Genomic DNA, 16,869 nt, shown 5'->3' on the forward strand with positions numbered 1-16,869 from the left:
GGCGAGATCTGACCCAGGGGCTGCCCATGCCCGGCTTTTTGCATTACTCCACCAAAATCTCCCGCTCTGAGCATGCTGGCTGGGGAATTCTGGGAGATGAAGTCCAGCCGTCTAAACATTGCCAAGGTTGGAAAACCCTGCCTTAGAGAAAGGATCCGGGTTCAAGAGAGTTCCCTCAAACCTGCCTAGTTCAGAGAGGCTTAGCCGCCTTGCTTTCTTCTCTGCCCAGGGCAGGGGACCACAGGCTTTTCGCCTCACACCCCCCCCCCGAACCCAGGCTCCGTTTAAAGTTCCAAGGGTCTTCAAACTTGGCCCTTTTACGACTTGTGGACTTCAACTCCCAGAATTCCTCAGCTAGCATGCCTGGCTGAGGAATTCTGGGAGTTGAAGTCCACAAGTCGTAAAAGGGCCAAGTTTGAAGACACCCCCCCCCCGGTTTAAAGAAAGGTTCAGCGGAGTTCCTGGGTTCTTCTCTCTCGGGGCCAGCACAGCATAATGGGTGCTTCCCTCACTGTCAGGGCAAGGGGCAGGCGGGCCGGGGGGGGGGGAAGAGGAAGGGGGCTGGCGGGTCTTGGCGGGTCTTGGCTGGTCCGCTCGTCGTTAGTTGGAGACGCCTTTGCTGCCCGTGGCCCGGGGGAGCCTTCCACGCCCTCCGGGCTCTTGCTGTCCCACCCTTTCTTCCCGGCTTTTGCCCCCCCTCCTCCCCCGGCGGTCCCTGTTTCTCCCCCCCCCACACGCCCCGGGGGGGGGGTGGTGCTGCTCAAGGAGGCCCAAAGTAGCCCTCGTGGCGCCCTAACGATTGGGCGAGGTGCCGTTACATCACGTTTCCTGGGCTGCCTCCCGGGTTTTCTTTGCGCTGAGGAGAAAAGGGCGCGCGCGCGCGCTTCTTAGTGGGAGCGGGAAGCACATCTGGGAAACCGCAGGCGGCGGCGCGAGGCAAAGGGAGAGAGCGGAGCGCGGGAGCTTCTCTTCTTCTTGTTGGGGGGGAGACGGCGGGAGGGGGGTGGGGGCTCCCAACTCTTCTGGGCTCGGTGAAGGAAGACGAGCCTGGAGGGCGACGAGATGCTCCGAGCCGGGTCCCAGGAAGCAGAGCCCGGAGGGCGAGGGGGCTTCCTCCTTCTCCACTGATCGGCACTGGCGACCCAAGCGCAGGGGAAGGGAAAAAAAAAAACCAAACAAAACAACAACAAAACCCCCATAAAATAAAATGGGCTTCGAGAACGCCACGGAGGAGAAGCGCTGGGGGATGGCTGGTAAGTTTTGAGCCCGCCAGAGCGGACGCCTCGCCTGCCCGGGGGGACCCGACGGCCGCGCCAGCCTTCCTGGCTTAAGGGGCCACACAGGGCTCCGTTCAACCCCGCCCGGAGATCAAGGGGCCAGCAGGGGTCACGTGTGCCAGAAGCGATGGTCTCCCAAAGGCAAACTATTACAAGGTTGGCGGCGGCGGCGGGGGGGGGTGGGGGTGGGAGGGACACAATCAAAAAAAAATAGGGGGGGTGTTTCAGAGGGAAGAGAAAGCTGTACTCCTTTCTTTCAAGTTTCCTAGGTCCCGGGTTGCCTCTGCTTAACCTTTTTTTCCTTTTCGCTTTGTTCTTCCTTTCTGGTCTTCAAGCTAGCGCGCGCGTGTTGAGACGCCTAAAAAGAAAGGTGGCATATTTTCTCCCCCCCACACACATCTGGTGACCTCCAGAGGTGTTTGAACGACAACTCCTGTGGCTCCCGGTTAGAATGGAGGTGGGCGCTAGTCAAGAGAGGGCTGGGATGCGAATCTAAAACAAGACTGATGAAGACTGATAACTCTCTCACAGATAGTAGCAACGGATCTTGGAATGAGCGGGGCCCGTAGGGAAGAAGCAACCAGGTTCCCCTTTGCTCAGCCAGGGTTTGGGGAGTTGCGGGTGGAAAGGAGCCTGTAAGAGCAGGAGAGGGGGTAGGATGGACCGGCTCTTTGCTTTGATTTTTGGGTTGGCCCAGCAGCAGATACTGCAGTCCGAACCAAGGGGACGGACGTCTGAAAGCTTACTTTGAATAAGAATCATTTGGATTCTTCATGGTCAGAACTTAATCCCGTGAAGTAATAGAATGGTTTGGTCTGCAATGAGAAATATTACTTCCGCATTTTTTTTAAGGATTGGACAGTGACAACTTATCCCTTCTCCCCCTCTCCCATCCCATATTTGAAACCAGTATGGTTCCCCTGGTTGGCTTAAGTTTAAAATAACTACAGGGTTCAGCTTTTCCTCCCTGCAATCATGGGGTCCTACTGTTCTTGTACTTATCTCCCTCCTTCTGGATTCTCCCTCCCCTTATTTCCCCAAATCCATGGAAAAGAGAAAAAATAATTTGCAAAAAATCTCTCATTAGAGAATACATTTCTGACAACCTATCTATCCCAAATTAGAGAGTTTAATGCTGGGTCTCTTGAATGAGTTGCCATTTTCAGATCCAGGATTATGTAAATATGGATTATCCCTTCGAATAAATCAGTGCCATAAGAAGAACTTGACAACTGTGGTGGATCTCAAAAAGCTAAGCAAAATCAGACATAGTCAGCGCTTTAATGAGAGACCACTAAGAAATACCACTAGGCTACAATTTAAATCTTTGCATATACGTTGCCAAGAAAATTGCCTGGATGTGTCTGTGAAATAAAAAGGAATTGATTTTGACTCAATGGATTAATTGCTTTCCTTGTTTGAGTTGCTTTTTTTCATTTCTATTCCACTGTGGACATTTAGGGGTAGGGACCAACTTAAAAAAAAACCCATTGATAAGAGTATCTGATTAGTATATTAGCATTTAATGAGTAATACATATATGGAATTCACTACTGTGTAAATCACATGGTAGTCTGGATACTTACAGTCATTGATCTTACTCATTATTTAATCACTTTTAAAAATTAACAACGTGACTTCATTTTAAAATGAACTTTTATCTTATATTAGTAAATGTGGCTACAAACCCATGCAGAAATTAGGTTTACTTGTTTTTATCATTTTAAGAGCATTCTTTCACACTTTCTGCTCCATGGTATTTCATATATAATTTTCAGCAATAGAAAGGCATCATAACATTAGCCTTGTGGATTTAGCTACATGAGGGAGATATGAGAGAGGCAAAGGTTTCAGAATATGGGTATTTGCAAAGCTATTTCAGACTAAAGGTAAATAATGAGCTGCAACATGACATATTGTATTTTACTGCAAGTGTCGTAGTTTTGTTGGAAAGAAGGGGCTGTATGTGGGTGTGCTTGCACCCACATGCATATTTGTATGCATAGTTGTACCTATGGAAGTATTTATGATACATATGGTGGGGAAGTTTGACTAAGGAGGAACTCATAATCTATATCACAATACACTAATTTAAAAATCAGAGGCAAAGTAATTGATAAGTTATTAAAGAGCACTTTCTGTGCAAGGGTATTTGGATGTTCAGGGATATTTGGAGCGGGGTGGTGGTGGAACTAATAGTAGCCTCTAACATCTTGCATTTCAAAACTAAAAAGCTGGCTACACAAACTCACCAGAATAGGATATCAATTGTATGATTTTTTAAAATACTTTTTGGTGTACATGTTTTTCAACAAAACTCAGTGCTGCTGCATTCCATGAAGCTTACAAGTAAATAGATACAAGACTGTAGTCTGGAAATAGCAAAATGTGAATTATTTCCCCTCTTGATAGATGTTTTCTTTTATTTTCGTCTGTCTTTATTTCAAAAGTACCTAGATGCAAATTCCTTTTCACTGATGACCCATACTTGAATTATATCCATTTATTTGTATATGTATTTTAATAACTATGACATTACTCCCTTCCCACTGAAGCCATTACTCCCTTCCCACTGAAGAATGTAAAATGGATAGTCCTGGATAGCATAGATCAGAGGTCCCCAAACTTTTGGGCACCCCAGGGATCGGCTACGTGGAGAGAGGTTTTTCCATGGACCGGAGGGAGCATAGTTTTGTGTGCTGCCTGCATCCCACAGATGGGGCTTTGCTTGTTTGTGCGGCCCAGTTTCTGGCATGCCATGGCCCGGTATTGGTCCACAGACCAGGGGTTGGGGACCCCTGGCGTAGATAACATGAGCTCCTAAAAATCACAGTCTTCCCTTTGCTATGAACATATTTGAACAACGGCTTAGTTTGTGTTCTACTAAATTCTTCATTTGTATGGCATCCCATTATAAAGGTGTAGAATTTAGTGACATGTTACAGTAAATGCCTCTAGATATCTTGGCATCTTAGTAGCCACCTTATTTCTCCTTTTCTCTGCCGAAGTGTCTCTAATCATCTATCCACAGAAATCTGTCGATGATGGTTGGTAATTCTCCAATCACCTATCCATAGAAGTCTGCTGATGTAGTTATGGCGTATCAGTTTTATCCAATTTTGTGTCCCCAAAATGTGTTGGATTACGTCATTCACAGCTAGTATGTCCAATGAATAGCCAAGAGAGCCAAGAGAGTTATTTATTGTTAGCTGTTTTGAATACCACGTTTCTTGTTGGAATTGTATGATAGGAAACCTATTATTATTATTTGGGACAAGAATAGTGGCCATACATTTTTAAAACAAACTTCAAAAACAGCTACAGGATATCTAGTTGTGGAAAGGTGATCTTTATAGAGTGGGCTGGTGGAAGTAGAAATCCTGATTAAGTTAGACCAAAAAAGTTAGTTAGATCACCTTCATATGAATAAAAAGACATAAAGTAAAAACATCTGGTGTCACTTCCCATCCCACACATATTTGTGCTAAAAAAACACACTCACACATATACGTTCTTATCACACAAATGCCATATACAAAAATAAATGTCCATGTGATGTTGATATAGAAGATATTTATGTGCAGTTGGGCTAATTAAAGATAAATGGAACCTTAATTTACCAAAAATAACCTGGATTTGGAGATGTGTCAAATAACATTTTTCAGATTGCTACATTTGAAACTCAGTTGCATAGGTTTTCATTAATTGATTCATAAGGTTAAAACTGAAATCTTTTGAAACTCATGGCATGTTCATGACATACCGTAAGTGAATATTAAATCAGAATGTACAAACACACATGCATATATACTTGATTTAACAAATGCAAACCTGATAAAAACTCAGTTCTGTTTGGTTAGTTCTAAAGTAAAGTAGTCCTAAAGGGACGCGGTGGCTCAGTTGGTTAGGACGCTGAGCTTGTCGATCAGAAGGTCGGCAGTTTGGCGGGTCGAATCCCGAGTGCCGCGTAACAGAGTGAGCGCCTGTTACTCGTCCCAGCTTCTGCCCACCTAGCAGTTCAAAAGCACGTAAAAATGCAAGTAGAAAAATAGGGACCACTACGGTGGGAAGGTAACAGCGTTCCGTGCGCCTTTGGCGTCTAGTCATGCCGGCCACATGACCACGGAGACGTCCTCGGACAAGCGCTGGCTCTTCGGCTTTGAAACGGAGATGAGCACCGGCCCCTAGAGTCGGAAACGACTAGCACGCATGTGCGGGGGAACCTTTACCTTTTACCTTTAAAGTAATCCTAGCTAACTGGACATGGCACACACAGACCAAATCTACAGTATGTCTCATGTTGGTTATACATTAATTTAATTGTCATGATGTTCCTAAATGTACCAGGGACTTGTAACTAGGGACAGTTATTGAGAAGCTTTATTACATATTCCCAGTGCTGCACATAAAGCTACAGTCCTATGTTTCATAATCTACATTTATTAATCTAGTTTAAATTATGTGAACATTACATAGGCCCCTCTCTAAACAACTGGTAAATATAAATTCTAGGTTTAATTGAAAGCTCCTAATAACAACAAAGTCCTACTGATAAAGAAAGCAATGTTAGTTTCAGTTTGACAAAACGACCCATATTCTATAAAGGGCTCCATGTGCTAGACAACAAATTACAGGGCACAGATCTTTTGACAAATGTTGTGCCTTAATTCTAGGTAGAATCAAATAAAATAAAAGAGGCGGCACACCTCATGCCACTAATAGAATGGGATACACTATTTTCATAAGAAAAGGCAAAGAAAAACAAAGATGGGATAAAGCACATGTTCAACCGCTTCTTCAAGAGATAATTACTTTAAACATAACTATTCTCAGGGCCCACCAGACATACCATTGTGCTACTACCAAATCGATTCTGGCCCACATGATCCCATGCCATTGGCTGCTGTTGGTTAGCTGAGTAAATTAAGTTGCGTGTTGCAGAAAGAATAGTTCTAATTCCACCACACATTTTGCCCAGTTTTGGCTCTCTTGAGAGTTGTAGTTCAGTATTAACTCTATCTATCTATCTATCTATCTATCTATCTATCTATCTATCTATCTATCTATCTATCTGTCTATCTATCTATCATTGATCATCTCCACCATTATTATTTTTATAACTAACTCAAGATGGCAAATGTACATAATATTCCTTCCTTTTCCTATTTTTAACCACAATAATGTTGTGTAATGGTTTGGGTTGAGAAAGAGTGACTGACCCAGCTGGCTTTCCTGGCTAAAGCAGGACTAGAACTTACAATCTCCTTGTTTGTAGCTTAATGCCTTACTTACACACACAAACACACACACACACACACACACAAACACACGGTGGATTATATGGGATGTACTTATTATACTGGAGACAGACTCTAGGATAACGATATCAATACAATATACTTAAATAGGTTTTCTTAGTTTAATCATATACTGACTCCACTGGATGAATGTGATTTTCTTTTCGTACATTTTTTTTATCTAAATAAAGAGATTAATCATTAATATACCTTCTTACAGAACCATTATACTTTTTTCAAAGAAAATCAAGCTGCCTGCTAGAGTCTATTCATCTATTTAGTTAAGATACAGTATCTGAATATCTTCATTTGTGAGATTTTATTGACAAGAAAGGGAAAGCTGGAGCTTGCTAGTAATTTGTTTCTTTGAAATGCAAAGCTGAAAACTGAGTTGCATATCACTGTCCAAGTGATGTACATTATCTGCACTACATGGGTGTAGAGTGTGTGTGTGTGTCTGTGTGTGTGTGTGTGTGTGTGTGTGAGAGAGAGAGAGAGAGAGAGAGAGAGAGAGAAAGAGATTGTAAAATTCAAACACGCACTCACTTTTCAAACACAAAAAAATATTCACAGAAATGCTAGTTTATGAAAATCTGGCTAATATGTATAAGAACAAATTGATGTTTTATAAGCTGCTGAAAAAATAGATGTCTGAGATCAAAGTCTAAGAAATGGGAGGTATTCTTAGCCCTTTCAGTTATCTAACATTGCCCTGTGTATTTAGCTGGATAATAAGTTTTCAATCATTGCTTGACTTGCACAAACTTCCCTTGGGAGACAAAGCAAGGTGGGGCTATCAATTGCTTGCAATGTAAGCAATGAGGACTTGACAGTTGCAACTTGAGGCAGGGTTGGTATAATGTATCAGTTATGAATATTCAGTATAACTTTAGAAAAATCTAAATTCCCAGTCTCAGCTCAGCCACAAACATGCTAAATAGCATTAACAGAGGTCTTCCCATTTCATTTGTCTCAATGTTGCCTCCAAATTGTAGACACCTGCTGCAATTTATGCATAATATTGAAAAGCTTATAAGCTACTTGTAAAGACTATTAGCCATAAGAAACAATATTGGATTATAATACCATGTAACCAAAAAAGCAAGATAATAATGGTACCAGCTAGGGCCAGGCAAGATAGTTTATCTTAGCTGAATGGAGCCCTTCTAATTAGTTGTTCCACAACATAAACCTTTGATGGAAAAGAACCAAGGAACAGTCCTCCCCCCCTTGGCATGCATATATCTGGTTTAATTGTTTCAAAGCTGTTCAATCTGCAAATAGCAATCTTGAATCTCGCAGAGTGTCCCATTATATGGTATTTAAATAGATCTTAATGAAAAATATTGGTTAGGATGTTTATATGGGGCAGAAAGAATAGAAAAATAACCATATTTCATTGGCTAGTTGCTCCCTATCATGTGAAGCAAAACCACTGTATTCAGGCTTGGGTGAGTCTGATGATTAGATAAAGCAGATGCTTCAAGCAGTAAATTCTGAGATTGGGGAACATGACCATGGTAATGTCAAGATGCAGGAGGATATAGTTGAGTGTATCATGTGTCCTTTTAAGATTGATGGTCTCAGGTACAATGCAGGATCTTATTGCTACTGTAGTTTCTAGAAATAGTGATGGCATAATGTTGATTGAGCATCTTGCCTTTTGCCTCAGACAACAACAAATTTTGAAAGGGCCATATTAAGGAGCAACATTGTATATGCCAGGATATTGCTGCAACTTGGTAGGATTGTACCAGTAATAGGGAATTGTAGGGTAGGTGGAAAAAACCTTGGAAGACTAGCAAAGACATTCTGCCTAAGAAATGGTCAGATAAGAGACAGCATAGCCTGGAGCTCTATAGTGGACAGGGCGAGAGGCTTAGAAGGGATTCTCCCTAGTTTCTAAGACTGTAAAGAAGATGGTAGGAGAATCGTACTCTCAGACTTGCAAGCTCCACAAGAAAGTAGAATTAGCTGGTCATGTTTCCTGTCTTATCTACCTGGTAACGCTGACAGTTTAGCCATTTCCCTAAACTACTATATGATATTGTTGGGCTACAGTTGATGGAATCAGTGTTACAGAATTAGCATCCAGATGAGACCTGTTAGTACAGTACAAAACAATCTTTTCCCATAGACATTCATGAAAAAAAACCCACAACCAAAACACTGTGGGAAATTATAATTTATGTGAACATGCCATTCTATGCAGTGCCTCTGTTCGCTAACATGATGAATTAATCTGTCTTAATGGGGTTGCAATGGGGACAACAGCTGAGACAGATGTTGTAGTTGAGCAGCCTTTTAGAAAAGAAAAAGCTTTTTAGGAAAAGAAAAAATGTTGTTCTCTTATATTCAAATTACAGAACATGGGATGGTAACAAAGACTTCTATGTTAAATAGAGGATTTTCTTTTATTAATTAAACATAAAATTATTAGCAAACATTTTTCTAAGGCTTTTAAATTTGTGATTATTATGACAAACCAGCATCCCAACCTTCAAATAAATGTACTTACAGTAAGCCATCTAACTGAAATTGCAAAACAGATACAAGGGATGTGTCAAGTGTTTAGTAAGTTATAATAGTTGGTAGTGAGTTATATTCAGGTGGATAATTATTCTGCAGATTCATTTTATATCTTCTGATAATATTAAGCAATCAATTGCACAGCCTTCCCTCTTGCAGAATAATAAATAACTTAAAATCAAAATCAAAAGTTTATGAAATAATAAATTTTAAAATCTGTAAATTTCTTTGTTATTTTGGCTTTCTTGAGATTTTCCTCCAGGAGACTTTTACAATCTGTACCAAAATTAGTACTCACTTTGTCTTCTGCATAAGTGGCATTTCGAAACACTGGCTGAAATACTACAATGTTATACTATTCAATTAGCCCATGCATTAATTAGTTCTGAGTCCAGCCATAGCAATTTATTTGCCTTCTCCTGTAGTGAATGTTGCTTGGCTTTAATGACCCCTTTGGTTAGGTGGCTTCTGAACCTTTAATTTACTAGATTAGTTCCTTTCCATATTGCTTCACTAGAACATGTTTTGGTATTTGTTCCTCTGCATATGTTCAGATTGGTCCATTGGCTGAACTTGTGAGAAGATTTTTTGTTTTTCATATCACTTTGTGGGTTTCTGCCCATGATTCTCAGCCAGAATATGTGTGGATAAAGCTGGTAGGTGGAGGTGAGGAGATCAAGGTGGGGACATCAAGAAAAAAAGGTAAGGAGATCAAATCTAGCACCACAGCGGAAGTTACAATATATTAAGAGTGTTCATCAGCACCATATCTCAAATCGGAATGGACAGCTCTCCACAGCCAACTCACTGTGGGACAATATGCCACAGCCCACTCGCCGCAGGACAACTGACCATAGGACAATTTAATAATTCAATTTAATTATTTAAAATAAATAAAAATTATTTTAATTTTTGTCATTCACATTTCAATTTGTCCCTCCTTTTACCTCCGTTCTTTAATTATTCTATTCCACCATTTCTTTGATATTAGTGTAACTCTTGACCCACAGTGAGTTGTCACACGGCAAGTTGACCATGGTGAGTTGGCCATGGGAAATTATCATAGACCCATCTCAAAGGGCTGCCTGCTCTGTTTCCTCCTGTTCAAGATCTGCTCTCTCTAATGCAAAGCGCAGCAAGAAATATTTAGGCAGATTAGAAGTTTAAAGAATAAAAAAACACTGTATATGTAGTTAAAAAAATGCTTTGCAGGGACAGAAAGGTTTGGAGAGCCAGTGAAGAGACTCCGTGCAGAAGTGATGTTTCCTGTTCTTTTCTCATGTATTTATTTTCCTATTCTTTTTCTGTGGTTTACATAATGTTTCCTTGAAAAGTGTGATGAGACTGTTGGTCAGCATGAAGTAAGCAGTAAGCAAATTTACTTCAGAAAGGTGTCTATTTAAAAAAAATTTCACTAGGGTGGCAAAAAAGATGTACAGAAAACTCTAGTGGTCACATGGATTCTTGCACCCAAAGTACAGTAGCCAAGATTTTCAGTGACCTAAAATCCCCGCAGACTTCAAAACTTGTTTTATGACTTCAAGTCAGTTTTGATTCCTGGCAACATATCAATGATTCACTGTTAGCATTTTCTTCTTAGAACTAAGAGTCCAGTCACCCAACTGGCTTGTTGCTTTTAAGGCGAGACTAAAATTCATAATCTCCTCGTTTCCAGTCTAGTGGCTTTAATCACAACACCAAACTGGCTTTCTTATAGAACTTTATAAGGATGTTATTGTTGTTGTTTATTTCTCAGATGAGCTTTCCACAATAGTTAAGGGTGAATAATGCAATAGACTGCCATAGCATTAGGGCTGATTTTACAATGCTTGGATTTTACTGTTGCTCTCAGATCTATATTCTTCTATGATCTAGTCATACTATGCTGTTGAAATGTTGCCTGAATAGCATGGAAAATGGTCATTGGGTGCCACATACAGAAAAGTGGAGCATGTTCTTCAGAACAGTCCTGAAATCTATTTTGAAAAGCAAAGGTGACTGGAATACAGTACTTTTAATGTTTTATGAAAAAGGCATGTGATCCATCCAGCTAATCACAGTGAACAATGAGTGAATGGTAGACCAAAAGTCTAGGAATCCAAGACTTTTCTTACCCTTCCATTAGCTTAGCAACACCTCTTAACTGGATATATTGGAAATTGGTTCACAATTCTCTCAGGTTTCTTTCCCTTCCATTTCTTACGAACAATATCTATATAGGGAACTTCCATGCATAAGGGCCTACAGTCCATGAATCAGGTATATGCTTTGCAGGAGCCCCCTTGGGAGCAAGCAATGTGTAAGACTTCTGCCTGAGATGCAAACTGCATAATATGTTAATATGTGGCTTGCAGCTGTCTGCCATCTCTTATTTTCTCTGCAGTGGCCCACTTTGGATCAATCAGATTGTGTGTCTGGAGAAAATTAATTCTTTCCAAATGTTCTTTCATTACAAAATTGTTTTGAATTCTTACTGTGTTGTACTTTTGCTATTGTTTAAAACTTCATTGCCCTCAAATATGCATATGTGATTGATTCTGGCTATAAAGATCCCTTTTATTTAGGGATCTTCATAGGCAAGATTAAGTTTTAATTATACTTTTAATTCTAATCATCCAGATAACATTTGTAAATGGAAACCCGCAAAACAGGTTATATTTATTTATTGTTTCAACTACCCATTTCAAATATATGAGTTTGGTGGCTCACAAACAATTAAAACACAATATAAAACACCATCTCTGGATGTTCCAAAGTGTGGGAGCCACAACAGAAAAGGATCACTTCCTGGGTCCCATCAGATAACAGTCCCTAACTGATGGGACCCAGAGTGTTCCTGTCCTGCTAGACCTAATGTGATTGGAGAAACGAAGTCCATCAAACAGCTGATTCAATGCCATGAAGGGCTTTATAGGTCATCATCAGCACCTTGAACTAACTGGCAACTACTGCAGCCTGAAGAATAGAGGTGTAATGTGAGGAATTAACTTCTTGTGCAGCTGCATTTTGCACCAGATGAAGCTTCCAAATATTCTTCGAGGGCATCACCACATAAAGTGCTTTGCAGTAATCAGTATAGGTTGTGACCAAGGCACGAGTGATCAGGAGAAGGACCTCTTGGTCCAGGAACAGACACAACTGTCACATAACATGTAGTTGTGATAATTGACTCCTTTATCTATGAGCTAAACTATGTCTACTTTGTCCTCTACTTAGACTTTCAGTATACCAACAGTTTCAGCTTTGCCTGCTATAAACCTTTTAATTTAGGATTAAAATCTTATGTTAAGACAAATTCTTTTGATGTCCCGAATCTATATGCACAGTAAACCTGGGACAACATTAATTACTGTAAAGTTAAAGGGCTTGGGTTTAAAGTTATCTTGTACTTATTTGAATTAGTGCTGGATATGAATAAAAGTTCTATGAGAATTTACTCCTGATTTTTCCTTTTTTCCTCTTTTAAATTTTTGAACTGTTGTTTGATCATTTGAACTACCATTCCTTTGAGCCAAAATTATTTTGATGTAGTTATATATTTCTGTCTAGTTTTCTAGCACTCTTACTAATAGTTGCTGAACAAAGAGAAGCATAGGGAATCTTAACTTATAAACACCTGGAAGGCCATTTGCACATTCTGAAGGGGGAAAAATTGTATATGGTAATTCATAACAATAACATCAGATTAGAAATAATTAAGACTTAATTATGATACTTTTATATAGAGGGATATACTTCTCTATCTTATTCAAATACAGTGATCCTCTATTTGTGCTCTTGACATGCTGCAAACATTGAATAGATACATATTCACTCTGTCTGGAAGTCTTTGAAAGAAACTCACTTCAGTTCTCCATAAATTAACACTTTTTAGTAAGAGAGAATTGTGCTAGAAACTGAATACTGAAGCTATCTAGCAAAATTAGGCCCTTTTGGCCTAAGAAAAAGAAAGCTTGCCTTTTGTTTCTTCCTGAACACCTGCAGTGAACATATCAACAGGATTAGTTTCCCATCTTTTTCTATGGTTTGTTGTTGTTGTTGTTCAGTCCTTCAGTTGCATTTGACTCTTTGGATCTAACAGCAACTGCTTCTTGGAATTTGTGTAAGTTTATGTTTGTATCATTATGATAGTATCTAGCCCTCTTGTCCATCAGCCTCCTTACCTGTTGTCTTAGATTTTTCCAAGCATCAGGATCTGTTCCAGTGATCTTGCCTTTCCAATTCCAATTAAGTATCCAAAATATCTAACATTTAGTTTATATTTATGATTAGAATTAACCTAGTTTTACTTTGCTTAAGACTTAAAGGTCTTAAAAACCTGCTTTTTTTTAGATCTAAGGCTTTCTCAACAATTTTCTCCACGGCACCACAATTCAAAGTCACTGAGCATATGTCATGGTTCAGCTTTCAAAGCCCTATTTTACAACATGGAAAAGCCTGGTCTTCACCGTACATACCTGTTGGTATGATCTGGTAATATTTTTACCAGGTCATGGTCTCTCTCCCAAGCAATAGATATGTCTTTAATTCATGGTTGTAGTTAATATCCCTTTGAATTTTTGAACATAGGAAGAATTTTTTTAAAAAACTGTTACTCTTTGGCTTCTTCTCCATCAACTTGCATTTGGTTAGCATCATCTTATGACATTAGGGCAATATGACATAACCTTAAGATTTTTTGTTTTACCATTGAACATTTTTTCATCCTCAGTGAGTGATTCCTTACGTCATCCTTATTTCCAGTTATAAAAGTGACCTCATCAGTGTATGTGAAATTGTTGATGTCTTTCCTATTCATATTCATTCTAATTTTATTTCTTCTGACCCAACGTTTCTCACAATATATTCTGCAAATAATATACATTATAAAGGACAGTATATAACTGTGGTATACTCTTTCCTCAATTTCACCTAGTTGCTTCACATTTCATTCTGAATGTTGCTTCGTCATGCAAATTCCTCAACAGGAAACTGTGGTAGCCCAATGCATCTATCTTTTTAAGGGCTACATATAATTTGCTGTAATCTGCACAAGGTCTGCTTCTGCAGTCCTTTGCAGCTTCCCCCTAGCAAAATGGTTCTCTTTTTGCATCATACATTCTGCTCACTAGTCCAATCCTTGCTTTGACCTATCAACAGCATAGCTGCAATTAACATAATCAGGAGGCAATTGTAGCTTTAATATTTTGAAACAAAGATTAACTGCCTACAAAGCAGTTAACAGCCTAGCTTGATTTTCAAATCACACATACAAAAATTGCTGAAACTTAGAAAAGAGCTCATATACAGCAGAGCAAAAAAGAGAAAACACTTTCCATCTAGCTAGCATACCAAAGAATGCAATCTGATACAAATTTAATTGGCATAAGTTTCTTTCTATTCACAGGACTATTTCGACCACAGTTAATAATGTTCTCTACTGATGATGTAGCTGACATCCAAATCTCTTGAAAATCCATAAGGATTCTGTTATAGGTTGGAAAGATATAGCTTAGACATAAACCACTGTGCATTGAAGTAATAAGTATCAGTTATTGGACATAGCATTTTTATATTTCAGGCAAGCAAAGAACTGGACTGCTATGTTAAAAAGAAAAATGGCAGTATTGTATATGCTAGAATAAAGACTAAGACAGAACCAATTATTGTGAAACAGAAAAGAACTAAACCATGATTTACTACTTCTCCAAAATTCTCAGGAATCCTACAGTGTAATAGCCAGCTCTTTTTTTGCAGTTGCAAATAAATTCATTGTTATTGCTTTTTGTGACAAAAAGAAGCAATTAGCCCCTTTTGTCTATCAGCTGAAGGTAACATGGGACAAGATATATTTTTATCTTTTACTGGCTCTGGGACTAGATCAGCCTTTCCCGAACTAGTTCTTGCAGTGTGGTATATACAATTCCCATCATTCTAGCTGGAGTGAGAACAGGTGGTCTACAGTGGCAAAATAATTTTTGTGCTTTTCTTAATGTTCTTATAGCATCCACCTTAATAAAAAAAAGCTATGCAATTAATTAACCAGAAGGACTTTGTTTCCCAACACTAAACTGGATTCTGTCATGCTATATTTTTATATCACTACAAAAAGCTAGAAGAAATTCTCCCTCTAGAAGAAAGGCTGGTCTGTTCCAGAGGGCAAAAAACATATCGAACATTTCATGTTTATGTCTCAATGAAAGCCACTTATTAAACTGTCATGCCTTCAGCATCTCTTAGAAGCAGTCATGGCTGGTGCAGAATGCTGTATCTCACCAGGAGATGGAGGCTATACCCATTTGCTCAAACAAAGCTTTTAGTTATTCATTTAGACCTCGAAAAGTCTTGATAGTTTCAGATTACAATGTAGTTCACTCAACACAGTAACCATAGCACGGCCAACGGTGACATCCAAATTCTGAACAGAATTTCCATAAACACCTACGAAAGAGCATCTTAATTGCAAGTTTTGCTTGTAAGCTTAATTACCAAAATCATTGTGATCTCCTTCCAGTCTCTCAAGGAAAAAAGGGGAGAAAGGAGCACCTTCAAAATGAGGATACTTCACCTGTTAACTTTTCTCTGCCCTCAGCTGTTTTTACTGCAGCTTTTCTCTCCAAAACTTAAAACAAGCACAGAAGTTAATATCAATTACTTGATGCTAACCAATGGAAATTGTAGGTTGTCATGTTGTCTAATGTACGTTGCTAAGCCAATTCCAGTATATTATGTATGCACAAACTTCATTTCATTGAAATTTAAATCCTAAGAAAGTTGCTTTCTAGGCGTAAGATCCACTGCTACCCATAGGACTTACTTCTGAATAAATATGCACAGGGTGTATTTGCTTACGTATCTAACTAAATCTTTCCATATGGCTAGGTTCCTGAGGATTACTCTGCATAGAGTTTGTATTTATTTTCTTCGGACTGGTTTTAGATTGGTTTAGATTTAATGATTGTGTTCTGTGCCACCCAGAGTCATATCTTTGTGAGATGGGGCAGCTATATACTGTAAATATGCTAAATAATAGGATATTAGCAATAACTGAATTGCCAGTTTCCATCAGAGGAAAAAAGGTTGAGGATAGATGATGACAAATAGTCTTGGTTCTTCCCTAAATCTGATCTCCTGTTGAGGGCCAAGCAAACTGTGATATAATTAATAACTTAAAAACACAATAAATGGCTGAGACTGTGGTACATAGGCATGGGAAGTTCTGCTCTTATCTGCTCCACAGACTAACCATGTTAAGTTGGGAGCTCCCAGGGATCAAAACTGAGAAAATGGCAGCCATGACCATACAAAACCCTGCCCTTTTAAACGAGGCATTGCATAAAAAGAGACAGGGCTTCAGTCACATGATAACAGCCACTGTTTTAACTTTCTTTATCCCCTCTTGAAAAGATGTAACCAGCTGGCAGTGGGTTTGGGTTTGTACATAATCATGCTTATTATTATTGATTTATTTGTTGGATTAATATCCCACCTTTCCTTCAGGTAGTCAAGGTGTGTACTCAGCAATCCCTTCTCCAGTTTTTCCCTATAAAAAAACCTCCAGGTAGGTAGGCTTATATAAGAGAGAATAACTGGCCCAAAGTCACCCCATGAGGACTGTAGCTGAGGATGAACTTGAACTTGGGTCTCCCCAGTTCCAATCTACTGCCACTATGCCCCACTTTATATACAAGTTATATAAATGAATTAGTTTTGTATCAAGTCAAGCCACTGACCTGTACTGACCAGGAATTTTTAATATCTCATCTAGTGACGTTTCCCAGCCCTGC

General features: G+C 39.4%; 1 protein-coding gene across 1 annotated transcript in view; it reads left to right on the forward strand.

Moving 5' to 3' along the window:
- Positions 1 to 1,146: 1,146 nt before the first annotated feature.
- The window catches only part of CHRM4 (cholinergic receptor muscarinic 4), a gene marked incomplete at its 3' end in the record, with an annotated part of 61,927 nt that continues 46,204 nt past the window's right edge, over positions 1,147 to 16,869 (forward strand). The window contains exon 1 of the mRNA XM_083353340.1: positions 1,147 to 1,253. Within this exon, the coding sequence (XP_083209466.1) occupies positions 1,208 to 1,253 (46 nt within the window). The 5' untranslated portion in view covers positions 1,147 to 1,207. The remainder of the gene's footprint in view (positions 1,254 to 16,869) is intronic.

This window comes from Vipera ursinii (genome assembly GCF_947247035.1).
Source record: "Vipera ursinii genome assembly, chromosome: 1".
Taxonomy (NCBI): domain Eukaryota; kingdom Metazoa; phylum Chordata; class Lepidosauria; order Squamata; family Viperidae; genus Vipera; species Vipera ursinii.